The sequence below is a fragment of the Zalophus californianus genome, chromosome 2 (assembly GCF_009762305.2).
Source record: "Zalophus californianus isolate mZalCal1 chromosome 2, mZalCal1.pri.v2, whole genome shotgun sequence".
NCBI classification, from domain to species: Eukaryota; Metazoa; Chordata; class Mammalia; order Carnivora; family Otariidae; genus Zalophus; species Zalophus californianus.
This window is the reverse complement of record NC_045596.1, coordinates 6322774-6339274: the sequence shown is the minus strand read 5'-3', so window position 1 is coordinate 6339274 and position 16501 is coordinate 6322774. Positions and strand designations below refer to the sequence as shown.

At 48.1% G+C, this 16501-nt stretch overlaps 1 protein-coding gene across 4 annotated transcripts in view; it reads right to left on the bottom strand.

Annotated features, from left to right (window-relative positions):
• STX18 (syntaxin 18) overlaps positions 1-16501 on the bottom strand; it is a 117233-nt gene that overhangs the window by 24242 nt on the left and 76490 nt on the right. For all 4 annotated transcript variants that reach the window (XM_027598141.2, XM_027598145.2, XM_027598142.2 and 1 more), the window contains 3 exons: positions 10495-10610; positions 8679-8756; positions 8448-8514 (listed from right to left, as the gene is read on the bottom strand). In XM_027598141.2, the coding sequence (XP_027453942.1) occupies positions 8448-8514; positions 8679-8756; positions 10495-10610 (261 nt within the window). The remainder of the gene's footprint in view (positions 1-8447; positions 8515-8678; positions 8757-10494; positions 10611-16501) is intronic.

Genomic DNA, 16501 nt, shown 5'->3' with positions numbered 1-16501 from the left:
TAAAAAACTAACAATGACAACAAATATCACAGCATAAATTTAACAAGAGAAGCCCAAACCCATGTGTGGAAAAACTAAAAGATGTTCTTGAAAGATACAAAAATACCCTGCAACAAATGGAAAGAGATATCATACTCCTAGACGGGAAAAAGAAATATATAGAGATCAGTTCTCATGGAATTTAAGAAACAAAACAGATGAACATGGGGGGAAAAGAGAGGTAAACCATAAAACAGACTCTTAACAATAGAGAACAAACTGAGGTTGCTGGAGGGAAGGTGGGTGGGGGGGGTGGGCTAAATGGGTGATGGGGACTGAGGAGGGCACTTGTGATGAGCACTAGGAGTTGTACGGATGTGAGGAATTACTCAATTCTACTCCTGAAAGTCCAGGAGAAGCCTAGATGCAAGCTTCCAGTTGTCTTCTCCCAGTGAAATACGACAGGCAGCACCTAATTCTCCCAGCAACAAGAACATGGGCACATACAGAGTACTGTCAACCTGGAAAGCTCCCTGGGGCCTTGGCATCCAGCGTTTCACTGGGAGTCAGGCATGCAGCATGGAGCACTCAAGTAGCTAACCTTAGTTACTCAGTCTCCAGTTCCTCCAGAGGTCAAATTCAAATAGTTTGGTTCAAGGCCCCTGTCATAAATCACACTGTTAGTAGCATAAACTCTCCGGCGTGACGGTCCAAGGCTCCAGGTATACAAAAACAAAACACCCTCTTAGCAGGCAGGATATGCCAAGAGCTTGGAGATTATCTTCCAAACACTGGCCCAGAGCCAGTTTCTTCATAATGTGCAGAGTTGGGACACCCTAATCCTACTGAGTGAACCTTCTCATGCACACCTTCTAGTCCGAGTTTGCTGAAAGTTTTTATCATGAAGGCTTTATGATAACTTTTGGGTGCACTCTTGAGAAAGAAGTAACATTTTGCCAGGCACAGAAGGGCAGAAAAGATATGGTAGGCCCAGGGAAGCTAGGAGTGGGGCCACCGGGTCACAGGATGGCCCCTGCACTCAGGAGAATTATTTGGCTATTTTAATAAAGACTTATTTTATACTTCCACAAGCCACGGACGAGAGTTCCAGTTGCAGCACACCTGTCCCCCAACATTTGTCATTTTTATTTTAGCCATTCTAATAAATGTGAGATGGTATCTTGTGGTTTCTTATTTGCTTTGTTGTGAAACAATCACATCCAGAAAGATCTTAAGTACAGTCCAAAGAACCCTTTCTCCTGAACCATCAGAGAGTAAGTTGTCAACCTGATCTCCCTTCACTCTATTTTAGGATTTCCTGAAAACAAAAGCATTCTTTGATACAACCAGAATACAACCATCAAAATCAGGAAATTTCACATCGCTACACTACTTCCAGTCTTTCCCTGGACCCCACCCTATTTTGCCTAGTTGCCTCAATGATACCCTTTGTAACAAACAGAAAGATCCAATTCAGAATCACACATGGCATCTGGTTGTCATTTGTCTTCAGGCTCCTTTGGTTTAGCAGTTCTGTGGTCTTTCCCCAAGTTTCATGACCTTGATGCACGATAATGGCCAGTTATCCTATAAGACATTCCCCAGTTTGAGGGTGTCTGACCGTCCTGACGGCTGGATTCAGGTTAGGCATCTTTGGCATAAAAAAGTGATATTCTATTTACATTCTTCTCAGTGCATTCCATCAGGTTGTCCGTGAATTCACTTTGATCACCCGACTGAGGTGGTGGCTGCCAGTTCCCCACTGCAAAGTTACTCTTTCCCCCTTTGTAGTTAAGAAGTTAAGGGGGAGGGAGTGCTTCGATACTATGTAATTATCAATTTCAAACCTTCAGTGTACTCACTTATGTATTCCTATGGAGATGGACGCATGATGTCCTATTTTATTCAGTGGGTTATCATCTGCTACTATCTTTTATTTGATGCTCAAACTGTCTCTAAATTTGGCCAGGGGAAACCCCTTCAAGCTGGCTTGGTCCTCCTCCCATGTTCCCATCATCCTCAGAGCCCTTCCTTGCTGTCTGGTGTGACAAAATGTTCCAGGTTCATGTCCTACTTTCCCTGCCCCAGCCCCAGACTGAGTCATTTCCACAAGGAGCCCTAGTTCCTGGAAGCTGAACCGGCTACGTACAAGCCAAGATCTGAGTGCTAAGCAGGCTTATGGCTACTGGGGCGTCCGCTTCCAGGCCCATTGGCACACCCACACATACATACTCATTTACAACCATACATATTTCTATTTCCCCCATGCAAACTGCAAGCCAGGAGTTCACACCGGTACCTTTCCTTCCAACCCAACACCACAGGGTTCATTCTGGCTTCTTCCCTTTCGCTTCCCCTTTCACTGTGTGAAACCTGGCTTCCATCATCCTTGTATATTTACTTATTTGACCAATCCCCCTACAAAACCAACCTGTCATCTCCACTGCCTCTCTACCCCCTACAGGGGTGCGCCCCTCTCCTTACTCTGGCTTCGACCTGCCCTGGGAGCCAGTGGCCCCCCGACCCCTGCACTCACCCTCCCTGCTCTGCCCCACTCCATGGCAGCAGGACTCAATTGTTTAGGAAGAAGGGCTTAATTGACTTTTAAATAAAGGGCTCCTGTAAAGTCTGTAATCCTTTGTGTCAAGAGTATGCTAATGTACCAGTTTTCAATTTAAAATGAATAAAAGACTGCAATGCAGTAGACAAAGTCGAGAGCTTTTTTTTTTTAAGTGATAAAAACAGATCTCATTATACACAGAATGTCTATTGCAATCCTCAGGGAAATTACAAATTAACTAGTTGAAGGCACTGTGAAAAAAGCAATTTTTAAAAACTCATCAGAAAGATCAGTTTATGCCCCATGATTTATTTAAATTGATTTCTCTAACTGAAGGCTGAGCATTTCATAACTGCAATCAACACAGTTTCCACCTGGCCAACATCTGTCTCCAGGTCCCTTATTTGACAACCTTGGGATTCTATTTAAAATTTAAGAAGACTAGAAAGAGAGAGAAAGAGGGTGGGAATCAGACTTTTCAGTTTTGAAACAAGAAAATATGTGGAGGAAATTCTTGGACTTATACAAAAGTTAAGAGAAAAGTGGTTAATATTCCAGAGTTAAGTATGGCTCTTACACTTCTCTTCTGCTCCCAATCAAGGCTCTCGGTAGAAAGAAGGTATTTTTGGTACACAATATTATAGTACCATCATTTCAAAAGTGGCTTTCAGACTCAGGTATCCACTCTAGCACAGGTACTGTGCACTCCCACAGAGCAGGAAATGCCTCACACCACCGTGAGTAAGCTATCCTCACACCCACACACGTATCTACTGGGCATCAAGCCCCTGCTGCACAAAGTGTGATCCACAGACCGCTACCGGACCGTGAACTGTTACTGGTCCTGCTATGAGACAAATACAAAAACCAAGAAGAGCAAGCATGTAGAAACGCTTATAGCACTTTGACATTGCCATGTAATCAGAAACACAACTGCCGAGCAGCATATATAGTTCAGATGGAACTCCGGTGGCGGGGTCGCCAGCAGCACGGGCTGTGAGCCTGACCTGCGCAGTGGAGTACGCATCCGTCCACAATGGACTGCAAACCACGAACAACAAAAAAGCGGTCCCTCACCTCAGAGAGCCTGTTGTGAGCCAGGGGTCAGCACACTTTTTCTGGAAAGGGCCAGATGGTAAATATTTTAGGCTTTGTAGAACATGTATGATCTCCATCTTGTGTTCTTTTTTCCCCTTTTTTGTTTTACAAACCTTTAAAACTTTAACAATCATGTTCGGCTCTCGAGGGCTGTATGATAACAAGCAAAGGCTAGACTTGGCCCACAGGCCACGCTGTGCTGACCCCCTGTTCTAGATAGTGAGTAGGACCAACTCATGGGTGGGGAAGCAGGGAGGGGCTGGTAAAAGGGCACAAGCTTTCAGCTCTAGGATAAATAAGATCTGAGGATCTAATGTATAACACGGTGACTACAGTTCCTAACCCTGTATTGTACAACTGAAACTTGCTAAGAGAGTAGAACTTAAACAATCTCACCCAAAAGAAGAGAAAAAGACAAATACGTGAGGTGACGGGTGTGCTCCTGAACGAGCTGAGCTGGAGCTGTTGCACAATGTGCCCGTGTATCAATCACCACAGTGCACACTGTATCTTACAGGGTCACGTCACTTATACCCCGGTAAATCTGAAATTTTTAAAAGGGACAAAATCATACTGCTATGGGCCTCCTATCACACCGCACCACTTCGTGTCCTCCTGCATCTTTGTTGTCATCATCCCTAACCACCCCCCCCACTCCCCCTGCACTGGCAAAATTTATTGAGCTCTTACTGTGTGCAGGGACCTGGGTTAGGGGCTCAATTTTAAGACGTATGAGGCACAATGGTGCCCTCACCAAGCTTCCAATCTAGGATGAGGGAACCGAATCATAAATAATAATATGAGTACACTCTGCAAGGACCAACTAAGTATCCGGAGAGTATGTGTTGCAGGAGCACCCGTGCCTTTTCTCAAAGAGGAGGAGGAAAAACGGAATGTAGTGAAATTTTGATCTTTTGTACCAACTTAAGGGCGTAAATAATAAACTTAAGGTCATGCACCCAGCCAAGGGATCAGGCGGTATTTCCTGAAGTGCATTTGCCCGCGATTCAAGGGTGAAGAGCTCCACAGCGAGCAGGGCTTGGGAAAACATAATCAAGGCACACGGCAACATACAGACCTGGAGAACTGTTCAATGTTCTTCAGACTTGTTTGACCACGGAATCTGTTTTTAGGGTAACACTTACTTAGGTCACCAGGATCCCCTCAGATACCTTAGGAAACTCTCACGTTATCCTTCATTAGAATTAACAGTAGGATCTGCTAATATTCTGGAAATTAACTTCAAGCTACACGGATAAATGCAGAAGGTGCCTCATCCTTCTTCCATAATGTTTCATATCACCCAATGTGAGAAGAAACCACCATCTTTCAGTCAGGAGGTTTGATCCGTCTCAAATCTCCCTTTAGACAGGAGAAAATAGACAAAAGTTCCCACTCTAAGAATATCTTTGTACTAGTGAAAGTAATGTGTTCAAATCCGGGCCCAAACCAGCAAACTTTAAAGCCAGGTCATCATGGGTAGACACAGGATCAGACAACCCACCCCTGAATAAGAAAGAAATTGCACTTTAAAGAGACAGGCCTAATATTTTATTCAAATCTGTTCCGGGACTCTTATATAGTCTATTGTGCCTCCACAGACAACTCGCAGAGAAGAATAACAGAGGTTTGTTCTGGTTTCTAGACAGCCACCTTAAACCTCTTCCCCAAGGAAAAGCCAATAATACAGAACTGGATTACTTTCTGGAAAAGGGAAAATGTTTCTGATTAATTCAGATGGCTTTTAGAGTATATTCCCAAGAGGGCATGTGATAGTTTAATTATAACCAAAATATTAGTGCTTTAAGGTGGTTAGGAGGATAACGGGCATATTTCAAACCCTTTTGGGATGACAAGGCCACTTGTGCCAATGTTGTGTCCAGTGGTGGCCCACAACCTTTCCAACTTATAAGCTCTTACTGTGTAGACCTGAGCCAAGAATGAATGACCATGCCTCATTCTTTCCTTCATTCAAGAACCATTAACTGAACACCTACTTTGTGGCACTCTCTGATCAAGGTGCTGGGACCACAGAGATGGAAGACACAGTGACCTTGCCTTCAAAGGACTCACGGTCTTAGAGCAGGAGAAAGAAGAGACATGAGACCCCAGTAAAAGTTCTCCCCAGCCCTTATGTCCAGCTGAAGACAACCGGCAGCAGGTGCCACTATCAACTCAGATAGTACAGTTGCTACGGGGATGGGAGAAAAAAGTCACACTTAACAATGGCGCTACCTTTCTAAGAAAACAGAGAGAACAGCGGAAAGATCAGCTGAGACTACTTCTGGTTTAATGAGCAAAACATTTCACCCATTTTAGAATAAGCGCCCTTTGCTATGAGAGATCACTGCATGAAAACGAATACCAGCAGAGAGTACCTTTTTTCCTATACTATGAAAGATTTAAAATAAACAATCAGACAATTCCTTCACTAACAAATATGCTTTACTTCTGTCAAAAACAAAAGAAACATGATAGTAGCAACCCAGCCACAAAGCAGGAGCACTTGGGTTTCTTGAGTCTGGTTTATGAGAATAATTTTTATCAATAACTAGTACCAATCAAAACAAAACAGTACAAAAACAAAGAACCCACAAATCCAACTTGATAATAAAAACTCTTATAGTCAACTTATCTTCAGGCACCCATTCATTCACTCACTCAGCAGCCCTCAGTGAGCGGCTTCCCCAGACCAGGACGGGCAACGTGCTGCATGATGGGCTCGGGGGGTCCAACTGCAGCCCTCCAGGAGCGCGTGGTGTTACACCGACCATGACAGTGTGCAGGGAACCCACACGGAAAGGCGTCACCAGCACGGCCCACAGAAGCCAGGAAGTCTTTACAGAGCAAGCAAAGTCTTAACTGGGGCTGGAAGGACAAACAGGAGTTTGCTTGCCAGAGGAAAGGGCAAAGAGGGGCAGAAAGTACAGGGATACATGAAGGGCATTCTGGGCAGAGAAATCAGCAAGGATTAAGGCATGAGGGCTTCAGAGAACAAGGCCTCTTCGGAACACAAAGTTACGTATGGTCAGAGCAGAGACCCACAGGTGCCGAGTAACAAACGACGGCTGCCATCTGCTCACTGCGGGCCTTGAATGCCACGCCATCAAGCTGAGCTTTTGTAAGACATGGGAAGCGAGGGAATGGTGAAATTATATATATGTTCCGGGCAGTCGTCTTCCGGGACAAGGTGAGGAAAGAACCAGGAGGAGGCTGGACTACACTGTGTGGGTCACACAGTTACTTCCCTCAAGGTCTTTTGCTCAAAGTAATTGGCACAGGCCAACCAGGCGGCAGGAGACGAGCCTGTACTCGACTGTCGAAATGAGAACAACTCCCATCTGACTGATCTTAATTTGTCGAAGCCTCTGCTGAGAACCAGGAAGTGAGGAGGCAGCAGCAAAAGCCTCTTCCCACTTTTACCTGGGGTACCCGCTAAGTCTCAAGTGTCAGGGTCCGCTTGGGCGAGGGAGCAGAAATGGGCACCTCTCCCGCTGGTGGGCGGGGGGTCAAGTGACCACCACGCCTTGTGGATGGTAAGTCACCGGTGACGAGGCCCACCTTTCTCGTCCAGGACGGCTCTGGGTGCCCCTCCACCTGCAATCCTCCCCAAACCGGGACTGCTTTCTTCCTCTGTCATCGCTTTCCCAGACCCTCCTCTTCCTGCACCTAACACAAACCCCATTGTTTGAGAAGTCGGCCCCGTTACCCTGGCGTTCAAACCTTGTCACAAGTCAGATCCTGTGCGGCTCCACTGGAGGGGACTCTTGGAAGCCCGCTCACGATTTCCTCTGCACACCACCCATTTCCCTCCGTCGTTTGCTCTGCACCTTTTCACTGTAACAAATCCAAGCCTCAAGCTCCGCAAGTCCTCCTAGCACACCACCTAACCCGGGACTGGTGCTGGGGGTCTCGACACAATCAGAATTAAGAAAATTTGTCCCCAGGGAGTATGCCCTGTTACCTTCTGAAAGAACGCCCTAAAATCTTTCCAAGGCCAGTTCAGAAGTGGTCCAGAGGTGAAGCCTGGACCTAGCACTTCCTGTTCATTTGAAGAATCCTATCTCAGGCTGGCTGAGCAGCTGCAAGGGAAGCAGCTTTGAGTCCCTGTGCTCTAGAAGCTGGCGTGCACCCCGACGGGGAGGACAGGCTGGGGAACAGACACGTGCCACGGGAGATACTGAAGTCTGGCTCTGCTGCTTCCTAGCTGTGGGGCCTTGTGCAAGTCCTTTAACCTCCTGGGGCTTTAACGGCCTCACCCGCAAACCAGCATGTGGCATCGAGTGCTCTGTCAGAAGGGAGGCGCACGCTGCAGATGAGCCGAGGGACGCCTCACAGGGGAGCAGAGGTTGCTGTGCTCCAGCTCCTGCCTCAGGAAAATCCTTTGAGAGACAGCAAGGAGAGGCGCCGGGGGCAAAGAGAAAGACGTAAGATGGCTAAAACTGCCAGCCACACAGGGTCGCTAACACAAGCCAGGCCTGAGCAGGGATTCTGAACCCACAAACAGCCTGGGCTCAAAGCACAGCTCTGCCACCTCCGGGCTGTGGGACCTTGGGGGAGTTACCCAGCTTCGTGAGCGGCAGCCTCCCCATCTGGAAAATGAGGTTAAGAACGGTACCTGCCCCTCAGGGTAGGTGGTTGTGAATCTAGCACAGTGCCTGGCACAGCAGTCAGGGCTCTGTAAGTACTAGCTATCGCATTTTGTGAAGAAATCCAAGCACTCTATGTTGCAAAGCATAAGGACTCTACAAACATTAGCTGCTATCATTGCTATTATTAATTAAGGAACCCCAGCAGAGACAATACTTACAGTCTCTTCTTATCCACCACTCGTTTAACTCGGATGGCTCTCTGTTCTGAGTAAAGTTTACATACTCCTGTTGTAGGGAAAACACCAGAACAGAGACCATTTAAAACCGCTTCGCAGGCAAAGGTGTCATTAAGTACAAGGAGACACTACAGTCTTCAGCTAGCAAAGCTAAATTTTGCATCATGTCTATGGTGAAATGCCACATTTGACCTTTAAGATAAAGTGAAATACTTTTTAAGTAATCTTCGATGAAATCCAGAACCACGCTCCTGTGCTCCTTCACTTGCTGGGAGGGCATCTCCTTGTGCGCTGGAACACAAACGGACAGCAGTCAGGTCTCTGTGCTCGGTTTCACAGGGCAACCACTCATCAGCTTCCTCAGAACCGTTTCTTTACGGAAAGTATTTATAAAACTACGGCGATAAAACAAGTCTGTGTCAAGTGACATTACATTTTTAAAAGAGGAAGATTTATTGGGCTTTGCAAGAGGAAAAGATTAAACCTGTAGAAAAACCACAGTCAAATAATTTATGGTTTATTACAGGGCACAGGGATCGTACTGGATGCGCCCCACTTCTTGAGAGCTGACCCCGTTTGTATTAACAGCATCCAATGCTCAAGCTGAGCTTCAAGTAACATGTTTAAATCAAACTCAAGCCCCACACTACCCCCCGCCTGTCTGGGTTGTTTTTCAGCTTGGAATGCTCCATCTTTGCCCCTCAGCTACTCCCATTCCAAGGGCCCCTTAGACACAGAGTCAAACCTTCCTTCTCAAGGAAACCTTCCCTGACTCTCCTAGCCCTAAGGATGCCTGGCTTCTGCAAACTATCACATCTGCTTCAGGTCTGTGCCATTTATTTTGGTAGGACAGCTCCCATTTACAGAGAGACTGAGTGCCTACCACCTGCAGGCACTCCAATGGTACTTTACATGTATGACTGCTAATGCAAAAGGCCATCTGGAGGCCTAGTTTACACACAGAGAAACTAATAAGGTTCAGAGTCAGTGAGAAGCCCAAGGTCACATGGCTTGGTACTTAGTTGCTGGTTTTATTCATAATCATGTACTTCTAGGTTATTTCAATGAATGTTTAGGCCCTTAAGGGTAGGGTACATGAATCATGTTTTTCCTATTGGGCTGCCTAACCTGAGATTCACATGAGGGACTGTACACAAAATTCTGTGAGTATGTGTATTTCTCTGGCAAGAACGTCTATAGCTTCCGTCAGACTCCGAGTGGCCCCCTCCGAGGGCCGTGATGACGGAAGCTTCCTAAGACAAGTCAGTGTCAAGAACTCAGCAGCATCTGGCCACTTGGAGGTCTGTGCAATTTAATGGAACCTGGATCTGCCTAAGCACATTACGAAAGGGTCAAGGAAGATACAGGACTGGGGAGGCTGTCTCACTGCCCTGGTGAGAATGGGACAGGAGTGAAGACTATGTGATACGAACAGCCCTCGTGCCACAGCCAGGGCGCTAAGTACATGCTGAACTCACCTGAATTCTCCTAACAGCCCTAACAGATGCACCCTGTGACTGTCGCCACTTTATAGACAAACTGAGGCGCATGGCAACTGAGTGCCTTGCCCAAAGCCGTCTGGGTAGAATGCGCTGGAGCTGGGGTGGACACCAAAGCACCCACGGCTCCAGAGCCCTCCTCTGCAGCGTGACGGTCTGCTGCCGAAGCTTCCTACCCAAGCAGATGGCTGAGAGCGCCCTCTCCCGTCCCTGTCCACACACCGTTGACCACCGACCCGCTAAATGCCACACAGAGCACAGGGGCACACACAGTCTGTCGGCTCTGGCCCTTAGGAAATGTCTGGTTGTGCGTGGAGGGGTCCTCCCCACCTCCCTCCTCCCACTGTTTAACTTGAATCACGGCCTTTTCATGACTTTTCACAGCTGATCAAGAAAAGAGGAATTTTAAAGTTTTGAAACCAAAATCTGAATAGCAACACAGGAGAGAACTTGAGCTGGGCGCGTGCTGTGGATCCTGTCTGAGGCTTCACAGTCACGGCGGGCTGGCCGCGCCTCTCAGAGCACCTCACCTTGAGTTCTCAGCTGCTGAATTGCTTCAGAGCAGGTCCTCATGAACGTCTGCGCGTCCTGGTCTATCTGGTCTCGCTCTGTGTCTGTCATCCTTCCATATTCAGACATGACATGGCTAAAAAAAAAAAAAAAAAAAAAGTGGGGCGTGGGACAAAATTTTATAGCAGCAGCAAATGACCACAAATGTTGTCTGGATGGGGCGTGAAGGGAAGGGAAAGCTTTCCTATTGACATGACATTTAGAGAAGCCGGTCGGGCTAGGAGGTGGGAGAACTCTCTGCATAGCAGACCCAAAAGATACAAAGGCCGTGAGCAGGGAGTGGGGTCAGGCCTGAGCACGGATGTGGGCTTCGACTGTGAGAACGACAGGGCAGCCACTGAAGGCTCTCAGGGCGCACGAAGACAGAACTAGATAAACGTGAGGAGAACACCCTGGGTGCCGCACAGAGAACTGTGGGGGGCTACTATCGGGAGGCGCTTGAGATGTATGTGGAAAGCTGTTTCAGGCTGCCATTTTCTCCAATGTTGACAAACAGTCTTCAAGACTCACAATAAAAGAGCTCTTAGAGACATTTCATTTTCCCTAATATTTTTTCTTTTTTTTTTAAAGATTTTATTTATTCATTCATGAGAGACAGAGGGAAAGAGAGAGAGAGAGAGAGAAGCAGAGGGAGAAGCAGGCTCCCAAGGAGCAGGGAGCCCGATGCAGGACTCGATCCCAGGACCCTGGGATCATGACCTGAGCCGAAGGCAGACGTTTAACCATCTGAGCCACCCAGGCGCCCCTTTCCCTAATATTAAGTTAGAAAACTCCAAAGTTACTGAGCTAGTGAGGGTGCTCACCTACACTAACGCAGCAGCCCGAAGTTCAAGCTATTCCGGTTAGAGTGCCCTGCTCGTCTTCCTAAGACCTGGGCAGGTGTGGCAGCACTATTACTGACAGTGATGCCAACGAGCCTAATTAAACACTCTGGACATTGTAACTGAAATTCAGAAACACAAAATATCAAGTTAAAAGGGACCTCAGATAATGTACCGACTCAACTCATTCCGCTCCCATCTACTAGCCCTGCCAGCCCCTCATCCTCACCGAGAATAAAATACAAAGTCCCGATCGCCCCGACCCGACACGTGTGACCTACTTCCTGACACTCACCCTCCCGCCCCGCACTGCCAACGACACTGGCTGCTTTGTCAGGGTCAGCCCCACGTGCTCCTGACACTGCTGCAGCCTGGAAGGTCTTCCAACAGGTGCTCTTCCAACAGATGTCCTCATGCTTCCTCCCCATTCGGATCTCTGATCACAGCCAGCTTCCCTGACCGGCCCCTGCGCTCGTCCCCAGCACGGGCCACCATCGCTGATTAAGTGCCTGTGCCAGATAGGACATTACGGTCTCTGAGACCCAAAGTCCCCTTCTACTCTGCTTTGTGACGCGGGGGCTGGGGTACTCCAGACCACACTGCTACCCCACCGCCATCTGTTCTCACCCGGCCTCATTTTCCTTACAGGCCTCCCTGAAATACGGGTGTCAAGCTCCTCCCAGGAGCACGTAAGCTTCAGGAAAGCAGGGACTCTGTCCTTTTTCCTTTGTTTCCCAAAGTCTAAAGTGGTGCCCAGCACAGAGCAGGGGCCCCAACAGCAGCCGAGCACTTAGCCTGCACCAGACACTTACTCTCAATGCCTTACATGTATTTCATTGACTTATTTAATCCTTGCGATTCACCCACTCATTCACTTCTATACTAGACCCCCATATGTCAGGCACTGTGGCAGGGGTTGGGGGTCCACAGTTGGAACCAGGCTTATTTCTGATCCCCACAGAGGGCAGGCACCAAACCATGGGGGCACCAACACAGAAACACGGGGCACAAGGAACTGTCTGGACGGTGTTGGTCTTCAAGTGGACAGGGGGACTCATGGGGAGAGAGGTCAGTGCGTGCAGGGGAGGTGCCAGGCAGGCAGAGAGGGAGATGCTCCCCACAGAGGACAGTGGGAAAAGACCTTACTACAAATGCCCCTCTGCAGGTCACTGTTGGAATGACCGTTCGCTATATGGTCTGCACAAGGATCATCCTGAGTGTGAAAGGGAAAACAGGAGTGCACCAGGTGCTTCCGGCACACTGGGAATCCGGGCCGTGGAGCTCTCGGGGCTTCACACCACTGCAAGGGGCAGCATGCCACCCGCACACGGTCAGCGTCTCCACAGTGAACGTCTAGCATATGTTACTCTAGTTTTCAAGGGAATGTAGATGCTATTATGATAAATATATATTTAAAATTGTACTGAATCTGCAACAGCTATTTCTCCAGTATCAATAGGTTTCCCCAAAATACAACGATCATACAAATACTGCACTATCAATTGGAGAGGAGCCCTCGAGGTACAGAAGTCGGGGACGGCTGACATAGCCACTGGAGGACGTTAAACAGAGTCTGCATTTTGCATGGGGGCAGATGGGTGGAAGCAGAACCTGGGTGCTCTCAGTCACAGTTAAGGGAAGAGGCGAAGGGACTCTGGGCCGAGGCCAGGTCAGTGGAGAGGAGGCAGAGCAGATCCAAGGAAGATTTACTAGGCGACGAGGACTGGCTGAGGAGGGAAAGAGGAGAGCCTAGGGTCCCGAACATGGCAGGCACAGGTGTGGAAGGACAGATGCTCAGGTGTCGGCCAAAGATGGCACATGAAGACATGACAGATGAGGAGATGGAGCAACTTGAAAGAGAGTTCAAACTCTTATTTTTCTGTGAGAATTTAAAAACAGCACCACCTACATAACGGGCATTTGAAACATATTCATCAAAAGTAATGAAGGCTTGCTGGTGACATAGCCCCAAATTAAGTATCACAATAACAAAATTATTACTGCTTTGAAAAGGTTGACCATCTGGCAAATAAATTCCAAAAAAACTTATTCTCACAGGACATGCATATAGAAATTCATCAAACTTTAATTTTATTTCCTTTATGAGTTACAGAGGGATAATTTTATTACAGACCTCAATTTACCAAAATATTAGATTCAATTAAAGGAGACCAAGTTAGGTATAGGTCTGGATTAGTCAATTTACTTCAAGGAAAAAGGAGGAAAAAAATGGGTAGTAAATGTATTTACTGGTTCAGAAATTCAAAGGAGGATTTTTTTTTTTTTAAATTATTTGGTTGATCAGCATAAAGGGGCAAGTTCAAAATTACAAAATACCATTGACACCGTGCCTATTACTTTAATATGCAGTTAGATGCTTCCTGAGGACAGAGAAGAAAGAGAACAGTGTAAATGATTTTTTTTAAAGATTTTTTTAGAGAGAGAGAGTGCATGCACACATGTGCAGGGGGAGGAGGGTGGGCAGAGGGAGAGAGAGAATCCCGAGCAGACCTGCCACTGAACTTGGAGCCCGACGCAGGGCTCAGTCTCATGACCCTGAGATCATGACCCGAGCAGAAATCAAGAGTCAGACACTTAACCAACCGAGACACCCAGGCACCCATCGTAAATGATTTTGTATTCTGTTTCAAAGGTTACTGAAAAGGTATGGACAAAAGTTAAAGGCTAAAATCTTATTTTTGCTATAAATATTACATAGGGGCAAGTACAGGACCCTGTTCACAGTATATGCCCAACAGACAGCACAGATTACCCTGTTAATGTTTGGGCTACAGATATGAACAAATATAGACCTTGCTCTCGATAAACACATCACAACAGGTAACACCCACAGGCTTATGTATATGCTTTTACATCACGATGGATAATGGTTACATAAAGTTTCTGTGCATTAACACTACTCACTGTGCTAAGCGCTTCACATATATTCACCCATTCAATTCTCAAAACTCCATGAGGTGGGTATTCCAAGTCTCATTTTATATAGGAAGCAACTGAGGCACAGAGAGGTTAAGTAACTTGCCAAGGTCACACAGCTAGTAATCAGCCGAGCTATAATTCAAACTAAAGCAACCTGGCTCTGGAGTCTATGCTCTTAACCACAACCCAGGGGACCTCTTATGTCACAAAAGGGAACAGAGTTCAGGAGAGAGGATGCTTTTTTTCCCCACTAGTTGATGGAGAGGAAGGTGATCTATGAACCAAATCTTGAAAGGCAGGATGCGGCCATGCGGAGACAAGAGTAGACACTCTCAGGAAGTAACAGAATGGAATCAGGAGAGAGCGAGCTGATCAGGAGAACAGCCAGTGGTTCAATCTGGCCAGAGCACAGGACAGGTGGAGCAATGAGATCTCGGGGGGCCTCCAGTGCTGGTGGAAGGAGTTTCATTCTGTAGCCAGTAGAAGGGCTGGGCCTGATGAAGATGAATACGGCAATATCTCGTTAGATGGAGGAGAGGGGGAAAGATCAGGTAATGGGTTACCGAAACGAGGCAGAGAAGCCTACCTTATTCACCCCTGTCTCCCTAGCGCTGTGTAAGACGGAGGTGCCAGTGCATTTCTGTTGGACTGAAATTTAAGAAAGGAGCAATGGCAGCGTGTGGGTGGTGGCAGGGCCTGGAAAGAGGAGACCGATAGGTAAAACTGGGTAGTAAATGTATTTACTACCCAGTAAAGGTAAAACTGTCAGGAACAGCACAGCATCATCAGATCCTGGTGATGGTAGGTAAACACCTAAAAGAAGTAAGGGATCAGTTTAGAGGTAAAACTGTCAGGAACAGCACAGCATCATCAGATCCTGGGGCCTGGGGCCTGGGGCCTGGACGAGCAGCAGACGTTGGTAGAAACAAGGAACACAGAAGGAAGAGAAAATGAACTGGAAATATGAAAGAGAGAAACCACGATTAACGCTTATCCTTACAACGCAGGGTAAAAGGACGGAAGTAATGCCCTGGAGACCAAATGTTCCATGACTGACACTTTGTTTTGAAAAAAGAAACCAGGGCAAATGGACTCTTAGAACCATTTGGTGATAAAATCTGGAGAAAGTAAAGGAGATTTTAAGTAACAAAGGATGGCTTTCTGAAGTTCTAGGATCTATGAAGGAGAAAGGGGAGTCACTGTGACATTCAGTGCGGTGGCCACAGACTGAGGCAGGCCGGAGACTACGAACCACGGCCTAACAAACTGAAGGAGAGGAAGATGGCGGTGCCATCTAAAACCCCAGGAACAGACTGCTTTCACGTGAAGGGCACTCAAAAAATGCTTGCGTGGATCTTGTTGAACTGATCTGACCATTTTAATCCTAATCTCTAGGGGGCCACTCGGCCAAGTCTGGCTCCAGGAAGGAGGGGGGGGGAGGGGGGAGGAGGGGGGGAGGGGGGAGGAGGGGAGGGGGGAGGGGAGGGGAGGGGAGGGGGAGGGGACGGGAGGGGAGGGGAGGGGGAGGGGAGGGGACGGGAGGGGAGGGGAGGGGACGGGAGGGGAGGGTGGAGGAGGAGAGGATGGGGGAGGGGGAGGAGGAGAGGATGGGGGAGGGGAGGGGGAGGGGAGGATGGGGAGGGGAGGGGGATGGGGAGGAGAGGGGAGGAGTGGGAAGCCACAGGAGCGGAACTGTTGGAGTCAGAGCCAGAGACGCAGGGGAGCAGTGGCGGACGGAGGACCAACAGCTAACCACTCACTCTTTAGCTGAGTTTAGGAACAAGTGGGAATCGGAGGGACAGAGATCAAAATATTGGCTTTATCATGATGACTCGACTCAGGTGGTCCCCGAACGGCGCTCAGCAAGTGTGCTGCATGTCCCCGCTGCACGTACCTTCCCACGCTCCTGGCTGGCTGTTCCTTCTCTTCTCCGTGTTCCTCCAACTGCCCGCTCCTCGTGCCCGTCCTCAGGGTGGGGAGTAACAGCTTCCTGCCTTCTGAGCATGCCCCCCGCCCCCCGCTCTCTCCCATCTTCCTCTGGGCCCGTAAGCCCTGCCTTCTCTCTGCCTCCCATGGGTGAAGGCCCACCTCCCACCAAAGGCACCACGTGGGCCCCCACATGCTCCTTGTCTCCCCTGAACCATCGACCTTTAAAGAAGCACGGTGTGTACGAGGTGCCCAGAGAGGCTGGCGCACAGTGAACACT